A 12,900-nucleotide genomic window follows, 5' to 3' on the forward strand; every position below is an offset into this window, starting at 1 on the left:
ACACTCAGCAATAGCCAGCAATGTGACTTTAATAAGATCGTCTTCATCCCAAAATGGCGTATTCCTCTCCATAGCCTTCAGTCCCTCTCGTCCAGCGTTCCCACATTCCCTCGACCCATTCCCTTCGGTCCAAAGTTTTTGGCATAACAAGCTGAAAGAAAGAGGAAAAAAGTTGAAAGCTTGAGGTGTGTGTGTCTCTGTGTGTCTGCATAGATCATGCTTGTTGAGGCCTGACAGTTGAAATCTAGTTTAAGAAGTAGTTCCAGACAGTTTCAAGCAGAAGTCAGTGTGGTTTTGTTATATGGAAAATATTTTGCCTGAAGGTGGAGATTACTACTGCTGGATTTTGCAAATATTTGTCAAATATGACAAATATCATTTCTGTTTTTGGAAGCAGTAAACTTTACCTTTTAATAGGTATTTGATAACTAAGCTGGATTGCTAAGATGTTAATGTTTAGGTGTCATTACAAAGAGGCAAAAATCATGAATCTTTTTTCATAACCTAGATTTTATGCCTGTCTCCCAACAACATAAGGCAAATTTAGTAAGCTACACCCCCCCCCCCCCACAGTCAAGGTCCTGATGGCACGCACAAAGTATTCACTCTGGTTACCAGCTTCACCTACAAGTACAGCCATTGAAATATTTTAAGAATGATGAAACTGAGTTGTGACACAGCATCGGGGCCCCCAGGCTGCCGATAGAGGCTGGAGGATGTGTGCTTATCTGGGCCTCTTCCCCACAGCACGAGGGCTAGCAGAGTGCTGAGGTCTGCGTGGGCCTCTTCCCCACAGCACGAGGGCTAGCAGAGTGCTGAGGTCTGCGTGGGCCTCTTCCCCACAGCACGAGGGCTAGCAGAGTGCTGAGGTCTGCGTGGGCCTCTTCCCCACAGCACCAGGGCTAGCAGAGTGTTGAGGCCTGCGTGGGCCTCTTCCCCACAGCACGAGGGCTAGCAGAGTGCTGAGGTCTGCGTGGGCCTCTTCCCCACAGCACGAGGGCTAGCAGAGTGCTGAGGCCTGCGTGGGCCTCTTCCCCACAGCACCAGGGCTAGCAGAGTGCTGAGGCCAGCGTGGGCCTCCTTGCTTGCCGTACCTTTGCAGTAGATTTCCCCGTCCTTGTCCGTCACGGTGGTGGACTCCAGGCTCTTCCCGCAGAAGGCACAGCGGAAGCATGTCTTGTGCCATGGCTGTGGGCAGACCACACTTTCAACTCAACTTTATTTGTACAGGTGCATCTCAAAAAAAAATTTATATTGTGGAAAAGTGAGTTTCATATATTCTAGATTCATTACACATGAAGTTATGCACTCAATACTTGGTCGGGCAATCATGAGGAAGACTGCTGACTTGACTGTTGTCCAGGAGACACTCATTGACACCCTCCACAATGAGGGAAAGCAACCTGGGCTTCCATAACACCTCAGCAGTGCCACAGGCTGATTGCCTCCATGCCATGCTGCATTAATGGAGTAATTTGTGAGAAAGGAGCCCCGACCAAGTATTGAGTGCATAAATGAACATACTTTTCAGAAGGTCGATGTTTCTGTATTATAAATCCTTTTTTTGATTGGTCTCATGTAATATTCTAATATGATACTGGATTTTTGGATTTCCATGAGCTGTAAGCCTTAATCATCAAGATTAAAACGAAAAAAAGGCTTGAAATATTTCACTTACTTTTCCACGATATTTAAATTTTTTTAGATGCACCTGTATAGTGACACTCACAACAACGCTTTTCAGAGGAACCCGGGGAATTGGACATAAACGTTGTAGTGAAAAATGTTTTCAAAATACTTTATTTGTACCGAATGTCCCTTGCGGTGTTGATTTCAGCATAACAGAATAGACTACATGGGTCATCGGATTAAGACCAGAGACTCCCCTACAGGGGAAAGATGAATTGCTGGGTGTTTGGAGGTTCAGGCGGTGTGGAGCTCCCTCACCTGGCCAGCTCCCATGACCTTCTCTGCTGCGTACACAGCCTTGGAGCACCGGGGGCAGCGGTCAGACCCCCCGAGCTTCTGTGCAAACCTGCTGGAGTTCGGACTGGACGATGGACGATGAGACTTGGATCTAATGACAGGAAAAAGGACGAGACACTCTTTCTTTGACCAGATACAGGATGGCGTTTTGATATTTTCACTTGTTGCTATAGTAACATTGAAGATCTGTGTACAGCTGTTATTAATAACATTTTTTAAAATTGGATAAAAATCTGAGGTTCCTCCATTAAAAAGAAACATTTTCATTCTCCATTGAAAAGGGTGACTTTTGCCCTCTGAGGGAGGATGGATCCGGACATGACTTAATCAAGAGCTTCACACGAAGCCCCATTTGTGTTTTGAGTGCTCAATATCACTTCTGCATGTTTTCTCTGTGGTTAAGACCGGCCCTGTTCCAAATACTTGTCCCAGAATAATTTTATGAACTGGTCTACTAGGCCTACGGCAAAATGATCTCACCTAGAATACATGTACAGGGGACAGTTGTGTGTCTTATCCTGTTAAAGCACTGTTCTTGTGTATAGATGGGCCACACAGTCTGGTATCTGTGAAGGGACTGTTCTACTATATGGATGGGCATCACAGTCTGGTATCCGTAAAGGAACTGTTCTACTGTATGGATGGTTCCCATAATTGTGGCTCTGTTCCAGTGTGTGGATGGGCCCTACAGTCTGGTATCTGTTAAGGCACTGTTCTAGTATATGGATGGGCCCCACAGTCTGGTATCTGTTAAGGCTCTGTTGTAGTATATGGATGGGTCCCACAGTCTGGTATCTGTTAAGGCTCTGTTCCAGTGCATGGATCAGCCTCACTGTCTTGTTTTAAATCTGGACTATGCTAATTGAGGCTGGCACTAGTGACCCCTGCTGGTTGGTTAGACACCTGCGGCCTGCCCAACAAGCTTGCTGAGAAAGTGTCCTCCAGTTCACATCTGTGCGAGTCTGACTGCGGCACGATAAGAAACCGCAGGAAACGCCACACTGACGAGGCCCAATCGATAGCGGAGGTTGCAGCTGCATAATGGGCAGCTCCCCTGACGTCCAGAAACAGATCACTCTCCACCGCGCGCCCCAGGGTTAAGGGCTAGTCCCTGCCCGTGACACCTACTCTTGCGGCTGAAGGTCCAGGTTTCTGGAGGGGGGGTCGGAGCTCAGCGCCCCGGCCCCCTGCCCGTATCCGTAGCCCTTGGGGCCGTACTTCTTCCCGTAGCAGGTCTTGCAGTAGATCTCCGACTCGTGGGCGGCGACCGTGGTGCTGTCGAGCGCTTTCCTGCAGGCCACTGCAACACAGAACTCGGCTTCAACAGACATTCACAGAGCGGCCTCAGCATCACACCACCAACAAGCGTTCTTCCCAAAGTTTTGTCGGGATTTGCCACCTGTTCCCTTGCTTAATTTCCGAGGCAAGATGGGAAACGCGACCTTTGGATATCCAGTTACAGAAATCAACTCTGCAAATTTCGAGACCGGTAGCGAGCGAGGGCAGAGCCAGAAAGGGAGATTCGCGAGAGCGAGCGGCCGATCCTGCTATTCTGAAGATGGACATGGCCGTTACACAGAGCGCCGGAGCTTCGTGAGGAGAGATTGTTCTGAACACTGATGGTAGATCTGTTGCGCTCTTGAAAGAGAGATGTGGCCCCAGGGCCCCCGGGGGGGAGTTAATCACACCGCGCGTTTCCATCAACGGGGCCACTTTTCTGGGCTGCTGTTTCCTTCAGCTGTTGAGCCACACTAGGGTCTGAGGGGAGGGGGTGGTGGCTGGAATGCTGGTGGGGAATTTGAGACACAACTGGTGGCTTTTCTCGTGGACGTTAGGGTTTTCCTGGTGGTGGCGTCTACCCATCTCCACTAATGAACCCCGGCCCTGACCTTCACAAGGTTTACAATGAGCCGAGTGCCACTTAAGGGCCATTCCAAGATCCCGTCACATTAACTTTGTTTTTAGTTCTAGTTCATTTATTGGTTTTATGCTGTTCAAGTGCAGCAATTGGCCTTCATTTCACCAACTAACTGATTTGAAGAAGTTGGAATGTTTACCTGAAACTACACCACAGTACCTAGGGACTGTGTACAGCAAATAGCTGAGTAAGCTTATGGCAGCAGGCTAAAGCAACATCAGAACAAAATTGTCCATTATGACCCTAGACTCCTGACTAAATATAAACACCTGTTGGGATGTTACTATTATTCCCTCAAATCTATTTAATGCAAACTGACTTCATCAGAATCGTACAACATAAAAAGTTGGAAAAACCAAAGAAATTACTATTACTAAACTACTATAAACGACTATTAAAAACTAAAATTAAATACTGGCATCATGGGTTCCCCTTTTTTGACTGCAGAGACACAGCACCTTAAATCAGCAACCAATCCAGACACAAGAAACTAGGTGAGGCAAGTTAACAATGTATTCACCTTTAACTGATGAATTTTACGGCCGGGTATCAGTCCAAACCAGCCGACCCTGTGGCAAATCTTGGTTCTGAAAATAAAATCCCTGCCCTGTATTCTGTTCTAATCACCTGGATTAGAACAAAATGAACACAACTCTTTGACCAGGAGGTAGAACTAATGACTGAGATCAGCTGGCTGAGTTCACGGGTGGAAGAAACAAAATGATCTCACCTAGAATACATGTACAGGGGACAGTTGTGTGTCTTATCCTGTTAAAGCACTGTACTTGTCTATAGATGGGCCCCACAGTCTGGTGTCTGTGAAGGGACTGTTCTACTATATGGAAGGCTGGACTTTGTGTCCCCTGGACTCTCCAGGGCCCCGTTGCTGTGGGGCACCACAGCCCCTGTGCCGCTCACTCACTGCAGATGAAGCAGGGCTTGTGGAAGCTCCTGCCGTTGCACTGGATCTCCTCCGCGTGGTACACGGTCTTGTCACAGGCCCCGCACTTGGCTCCCCCGCCCCAGTTCGGCATCTTCACCCCGGGCCTGCGATAGGGCACTGCTCTGGGGGGAGAGAGGTCAGCCATGACGGTTCCACCCTGCCGAAGGCTGGCGGGTTGCTACGGGTCATCGGGATTACAAGGCAGCTGCACCCGATTGTTGATATTTATACCGCGGAGTTAAGCTCCTCTAATCCTATTGTTGCGGTCGGGCTATATCAGGGGCCTGCCACCCTGTCCCTGGGGACCCATAGGGTCTGTCGGTGTCTGGGGTTTTTGTCTAAAATCTGCAACAAGAAAGCAGGTAAGGTGAAATAACTGTGTAAACAGCTGCTCTGTTTGATCAACTCAGTTCTGACAGACAATTCTAAATGGCAGACCCTACACCAGGGCCAATGTTGCAGACCTCTTGTACACAGATAGTATGTAGACCTGGCAGAAAGAAAGTTCAAGTGTATCTATTTTCCTTGGCTTAATGCAAGTGTCTTGGATAGGATTGAAGGCATGTTACAGTGAAAATATGAAGTGGTTAAAAAATATTATTCAATTTTATTGACTGTCCTTTGTAGCATATTGAATGTCACTTGTAGTGTTCTTTCAGTATAGTAGAGGTTCTTGTGCTGTTCCCGACAGGAGAGAAAGGTGATATACTGGATCATAGGAGGTTATACACAGCTGGCAGTATACCCCATTGCTGATAAGTTACTCAGACGGGCAAAATGGTGCATGCGTCAATCAGGCCTGACTTAACTGCAACAGTCAGGCTTACTGAGCTTGGATGTTATGGTTGCTTCTGCGTTTTTGCTTTGATTTTAAAATAGGAAGTGATTAAGAAATACAGAATTGCCTTTGGCCTAAATAAATATTTCCTTCTTTATTTTCCATTATGAATAATGTATATCTTTGTTTGAACATATCATCACCGAATTAGATTAGATGTAATTCATTTTATCTTTAAAATCAGCCGAGATCACCCGAGAACCAACCTTTTTTGTTTCGGTAAACATTATTTTATCAGAATAATTGACACTATTTCGCGCATATTCACAGTATAAAAGGAATGGTGATACTACGTTTCTTCATCAGGTCCGTGGTGCTGGAGCTTTGATGTTAAGAGCCTTGTTTCCCGAATCCGTGCCGGTGCCAGCTGGGTGCATACCTTCACAGCTGTACGTAGCTCGCAAATTGGACATTCCAGATTTGTGTGGGGTTGGAAATGCCCAATTTTTTAAGAAAAAAGGAAGTTGTTTTGCTTCTGCTGGCCTTGATTTTACCGATTTTGTTATTGATTTTTTAAAAAGTTTCCCGACAACATAATTACCATCGTGAACCTGATCATTTGTGGTTTGAATTGAAGAGGACAGTCCACATGCAAAGACTGAACAAATTTGTAGAATTTTGAAAGATATCTTGAATGGTCAAATATCCCTCCCAATATATTCGCCAATGTTATAAAGCATTGCCCTCCCCCCCTCCTTCCCACACACACACACACACACACACACACACACAGATTCCAGTCACATTCTTGCAGATGATTCCAAGTGAATCCATGCTCAACCAATCACATTGCACATATCCCCAGATATCAATTGTAGGACTCCATTTCATCATTTAGAGATAAAGTTGGACAACAACAAATACGGCAATACAAATAATGGCATACACTATAGCAAACGTAGCAGATGAGTCCCAATCACAGTTCTGTAGCCTCTTAGCAAAGACTCATTTATCTGGCATGAATACATATCCATTCAGAATGTGAATGTGAATCAGCTATGGTCACACACGTATGGTATGTATCCAAATCAAACAAACCAGCGGACATGCGAGGAAAAATGGTTATCGGACTTACGTACCGAAACAGAGATGTTGGTGCAAGGCGCCGGTGCAAGCTAGTCGATGTGTATGGGTCTGCCGAGACTGCAGGGCCTTTAAATATGACACACCTTTCATTCACAGCTCTTTGGGTAACAGACACGGGAGTGACGTCTAGATTAAACCATCTTCCCAAAATAAGTGGTGATAAAGCGTTCAGACCCGGCCCCTGGGTCTACGCTGGAATCTCGGCCCTACCAGAAGCATCTGTTCTGAGCCGCGTGATTCATCTAGGCGTGGAGAACGGAAAACACCAAATATCTGAGTTACAGCTATTTAGGTTGCCTACACAAGGATAATTTAACTGAAGAAAACATTTGTTATGGCACAAGTGTACTAAAGAGAAGGGTGATGACAGAGACCTAGCCAGTTTGTTTGTTTGCTCAATGCCTTGTTTGCTTTGCTCGCAGTCTAATTTCAACCAGTCAAAGGTTCCCAACTCCTGAACCGCCCCCCTTTGTGAAATCCTGAGCCAACTCAGTTTGACCACTCATTGATCAAGAAGCTTATTCATCACTGTAACTCAACACTCAGTTCTCTGGGTGTTCAGTTAAAGTGATGAATGATTGGTGCTGTAATGCAGTTACACGTTAGCATGTGCAGTTAATGGTTTAATTTCAAAAACTAAAATTAAACCACTATGTCTGCCAATTTAATGATCTTGTCAAATTCCATGACAGTTTCAATCCTGTCATAATTGGTATCAGTCCCACATGATATAAATATGGTTTCATGTTCATTCTGAAAAACAGTGTAAAGATATCTTAATATCCTGATCCAAAATTAGGCCTATTGTTTATTTGATGAATCTGAGCCACTCGATTTAACCCTGGTAAAATAAGCCTGATTCACCTTGAATAACAAAGTACATTTGTTGACATTTGAACTACATGCAATTAATCCTCTTGGTAACAACAGATTCTGATTGTAAAAATATAAATTTTACTGTGGCCAAAAATGAAACTAGACTGAGGCTGGTGATTACGCACACAGCAGCCACAAACTAATGAATGTAATAACCAAGACTGAGCTGATACAGTGTTCAGATATTGTGCGCTCTATAATGTTATTAATTAGTAATCAGCACTCTTTTTTGCCTCACCTCGTACAATAGGTTCCTCAAGACTGTACACAATACAGTATAGAAATTCTTACATTATTGCACGGAATGTGCAAATTCAGTGTGACCTGTGAGAGTGACAAATGTATAGGTCAACTTCAATATCCAAACCCCAGCTTTGACCCCATAGTTTTATTCACCTGAGTGAAGCACTTGACACTTGCACGGCTGGGGTATTTAGCACTCTTTTGTGAAACAAAGAAAAAAAAAAAAGAATGTACAATTCCTCTCAGTGCTCATATTTTTTACAGAAACAGAATATTTTCAATACTGTATAAACCCAAGCCTGCTACACAAGGGGCACCGAGTTTAAAAGGGTATACATGTCAGGATCTGACCTCACAAGTGGTCTCTCTTATATCTATATTCGGACTGTACTGCCATTATGGCACGAGTCATATTCCTGGCAGTAGTTTGTTCGCCCAGGGCCGAGTGATTATCTGTAATTACGACCGTGTCCAATTCCTTCAGAGCCAGCGGAGACCCACACTCAAAATCTAAATCAACAAAAAATAAGGCTGTCCATTGTGCTGGGAAAAAAAGCAGCAGGGCTCTTTGCACAGAAAGGTATTAGGGCAGGCCGCAGCAGCAGGTGTTAATGGTCTTGTGGAAGTCTGGTTTCCTCCGGGGAATGGAGACGGGCTTGTAGATGGCGTCGCTGGGGCGAGCGGTCGCCGCTCTGACCAGGATTGGTCCCTCGGGGCGTAGACGTCTCAGCCTGCCGGACGGCAAACGCAGAGCGTTCTGTTAGCCGTCTGCACCTCGGTCATTACAAACAAGCCAAGCGCAAAGCGTTCTGTTAGCCGTCTGCACCTCGGTCATTACAAACATGCCAAATGCAGAGCGTTCTGTTAGCCGTCTGCACCTCGGACATTACAAACATGCCAAACGCAAAGCGTTCTGTTAGCCGTCTGCACCTTTTTCAAATGTAACTGTTTTCCGTTTCCGTTACCACACCAAAAGTCTCTCTTGTTTTGGAGGTACTTTAAACGGTACTTTTCTGCTGTAGACCTTGAACCCCTAAATGTCCCCTAAGTGTCAAAAATGTAGGCTGAACTGACAAAGAAGCTGAAGTGACAAAGAACTTCAGAAAGGAGACCACCCAGGGCTGGGTTTTTTCATTCATTCCGTTTTTCACAGTGCAATTTTATTTATTTTTCCCTTTTTCTCCCAATTTGGTAGCCAATTGTACCCTATCTAATCCAATTAGTGTTAGCTGGGAGATACACCGCCCCCACTCCATCCCTCGGCGGCCCGAAGGGATCTGGCAATCCAACACGTCTTCTTCAAGCCGTCTCGTCTCATGCTTGTGACCGTGATTCTGAGGCGCCCGGGGTGCTGTTGTGCATGGCGATTTGCTAACCCTGCCAAGTCCCTCCCTCTGGAGCAGCGAGCCAATTATGCTGCTTCACGAGAGCCGGCCAAACTTGGCTTTCGGCAGAACCGGTAATTGAACCCCGGTCCTCGGTATGCAACTGCAACACGGTGCAATTTTCAACCACTCTGGTAGCAGGATATACCATTTGAACCTATTTTAAGATGCCATTGCTTTAGCAAGAACAGTTCCTTATTTTGTAACATAACAAGCATGGGGGGACCTCACCATTTTGGAAATCCACATACTACACAAATTACTGTAATGTCAGTGCCCTTTTTACGACAAGGGTCCAGTGAACCAAATGCATAATAGTTTCTAATTCTAAAAAACTACAATAATCTGTATCCACTCAAAAATAGAAACATTTTCAGTGAGAAAAACATCTTCCACTTCTATTGTGTTTGAGCTTCTGCAACTTTGTTTTGGTAATATTTACAGTAATTTTGACTGTCGAAAAGCTAACCCCAAAATGTTACCTTTCAGAAGAGATCAGGATTATGCCTGTAGTCAAAAGGGTTCAAGAATAGTTAAAAGAAAGTTTGAAGAAAGAAATAAAAAGGAGAAGGAGAAAAGGATATCCTTTAACTGTAAATATTGTTGGAATATGATAAAACTGTTATTGTTAGTGATATCATTATTATTATTTTGTTATTCTTTTTTTGTCATTATTTTCTGCTCACTTTTGTTCAAATTGCATGTATGACTTTCCTTTCCAACTAAATATTGTTTACTGTATGTGAAATGTTTGTATAAATCAGTATTGGGGTAACTACGTGTTCTTCTTCAATGCCACTGCTGCCTCCAAAGATTGTCTGTAGTTCTCGTTCTCACAGTGTCACCCATATGTGATTTCTTACGGTTATCATCACAAGGTGGGCTACCCACAACGGGGATAATATAAAATATACTTTCATAATGTAATACAATACTGTAATGTAATATACTTTATTAAACCCTGTGGGGTAATGCGCCCTCTGCATTTGACCCATCCTTTGTGCATCCCCTGTTATTGTATAATTGCCCTTCCACGTATCTCACCTGATGTTTCTTCATTAGCTCATCCTCCCTCCCGTGCCGTGCCTAGTTTGTCTCATCTCTCTGTGTATTTAAACCCCAGTCTCAGTAGTTGGCGTTGTCAGAATGTTGAGCATAATATTACTGCCGATTCTTTGTGAGCCTATTGTTCATGAGGTTCTTGCGACACCCCTTTGCCTGATTCTGAGTTAGTCTTGCCGCTTTGATTTGTTTGCTGTTTGATTTTTGGTTTTTGATCAACAGTCTTCGTTTTCGACTACTCTCTTGCCTTGCCCTTTTGTACCTTACCCTCCTGCTCGTTTGCATTAACGCCTCTCATTCACAGACACATTTGTGTGTTCAAGTGTGACGTGATGATGTGGTTGGAATCAGGCAAACCAAGATGAAGAAGAGGAACAGAATGTGTCACAGAAAAGCTCAGAAATAGAACAGTCACTCGCCTACACACACACCTACGAGTCAGTCACAGATTCCCAAGCAATTCAGTTTTATTGATCCAGTACAGACCACAATGATTTTGTTCCAGCATAACTTGTGTGTTATTATTACAATAAAAAAGGTTGGCTGCATTTACATGACATCTCACTACCCTGTGCTAATTTACTGCAAATATAGATTCTGCTGTTGGTATAAATACACATACATTTCCACATGGTTGTTTAATTAAAACATTTAAAACAAATTCTCTTCAGCTAGTGAGAATACAATATGTACTTTTCATAATTATTAATGCTGATCTGTTTGTCCTGGGAAGACCTGCAGGGAACACCTTGTTCATGAAAGCGATCTGAGGAGCCAGACTGGACCAGATCATAACACAAATAACCACGCATTTCAGCAGTGGTATGCAGAGGAGCATCTCTGAACACACAACGCGTCAAACCTTTAGGTGGATAGGCTACAGCAGCAGAAGATTTATTATACAGCTCAATGGAGCCTGAGCCTCAGGACAGGAGGGAAGACCAGAGGCCTTCAGAACAGCAGAAGACGCAAATGGAGCATGTGACCGAAAAAGACCAAAGACGGACGTTGTTCCATGACGTCACAGGCGTTTAGAACACGCCCAGGTTCAAGGCCTCCATTTTGGGTAGTCTTTGTGTCTCTGTTTTGATTGGCTATTTGCATCCTTACCTCGCCGTGCTCTAAAAATCACCATTGAAGCTTTGCATGCAGCGTCAGCATGTGTCAGTTTAAACCTCTACAATTAAAACTGAAAAGCAGACCTTCAATTAGAGTTCTTGTTAATTATTGTGGATAAGAGTGAAATTCAATTCAAGTCAATGGTAACATATGATTACTCAAAATTGAATTATACTGTAGATATCTTCAATATGGATTATGACAAGTAAAAAATAAAATGATTTTAATGAATGTAATTATGACCAGATTTAACATTTAATTACAGATATTTTTAGATTCATTATTTTCTTATATGTGCAATAATAACTGGTGTACTTCAGATTTCTCATGAAAAAGTGAATGTATGCATGCTTAATATTTTGTTCTGGACTTATTTTTAGTTACATTCAAAGTTTATAACATCCTTTTAACAATCAATGTTAAGAGGATGCTGGAAGAACACACTGGAATAATCTACATGACAAAAACAAGCCATTTAGCCCATCTAGGCGAATCATTAGATGAGTTATGCTAATTGTGTTTGCACCTTCACAAAATATCTCTCAGGACAGAGCACATGTTAAACTGTTTTAAACAGATGTAAGATTCACATGCTGGAAAAGATAGTTTTTCAATTGTTTTTCAATAGTCTTTGTGTGAAAAGCCCCTGTGTTTCCTGTGTTATTTCAATGCAATCTTGTGACCTAAAATGAAAGTATATATTAAACCAGCATTGTGGTAAATCAGTAATCAAACAAGTCAAGCCTAGAATAGGGATTAGCCATCCTAGGAGGCTAGGTTGTTAGTCTAGGATAGTGAGTTGCTAGCCTAGGGGAGTGAGTTTGTTTGTCTAGTTGAGTGAGTTTGTTCATCCAGGATAGTGCCTTGCTAGTCTAAGTAAGTGAGTTGTTAGTCCAGGTGAGTAAGTTGTTAGTCTAAGCAGGTGGGTCGTTAGTCTACGCAGGTGAGTTGTTGCCTAGGAGTGTCAGTAGCCAGGCACTTGCACAGTCTCTGCTTCATCATTGCCGGCACATCAGTCGCTGCATCATTGGCTTACCGTGTTACGTGAGTAGCTGCCCTCGGCCACTCATACGTATCAAACACTCACTCACTCATTCATTCATTCACTTACTCACTTACTCACTCACTCACTCACTCAAGCACTCACACTTCACAAATAAAAGCTGCTTTTGCTTTGCTATTTGAATCAGGAACCTTTACAAAACAAAATGCACAGGTTTTAAAGTACATTTTAAGGTAAGTCAAATGTAGCCTACCCTTATAATCCCGTGTAGGTCTCATTGGCCAAATTGGCCTCGATATTGGATGAATGAAATATTCTGCATAGACTATATTTTGTGCCCTCCTTAAATACAAAAAGATATATATTTCTGTAATTTTGTGTAGCAACGTGACACCGTTAACATGTATTGATTAGGCCGTGTCTTTATTTATGTCCAGAATA

General features: G+C 43.6%; 1 protein-coding gene across 1 annotated transcript; it reads right to left on the bottom strand.

The window, feature by feature from the left end:
* Positions 1-77: 77 nt before the first annotated feature.
* csrp3 (cysteine and glycine-rich protein 3 (cardiac LIM protein)) lies at positions 78-4,942 on the bottom strand. The gene is made up of 5 exons (XM_061222167.1): positions 4,827-4,942; positions 3,115-3,286; positions 1,948-2,077; positions 1,095-1,188; positions 78-151 (listed from the first exon to the last, which is right to left on the bottom strand). Exons 1-5 carry the CDS (start codon positions 4,936-4,938, stop codon positions 78-80), a joined length of 582 nt encoding a protein of 193 aa, XP_061078151.1. The 5' UTR covers positions 4,939-4,942.
* Between the last annotated feature and the right edge of the window lie 7,958 nt (positions 4,943-12,900).

This window comes from Conger conger, chromosome 15 (genome assembly GCF_963514075.1).
Source record: "Conger conger chromosome 15, fConCon1.1, whole genome shotgun sequence".
Lineage (NCBI taxonomy): Eukaryota > Metazoa > Chordata > Actinopteri > Anguilliformes > Congridae > Conger > Conger conger.

Coding starts and splice junctions, on each gene's coding strand:
- csrp3 (XM_061222167.1), bottom strand. CDS start 4,938: ATGCCGAACTGGGGCGGGGGAGCCAAGTGCGGGGCCTGTGACAAGACC. Junction 1,189..1,947: donor AGGTCATGGGAGCTGGCCAG/GTGAGGGAGCTC, acceptor GTCTGCCCACAG/CCATGGCACAAGACATGCTT. Junction 152..1,094: donor CGGGGAAATCTACTGCAAAG/GTACGGCAAGCA, acceptor TCTTTCTTTCAG/CTTGTTATGCCAAAAACTTT.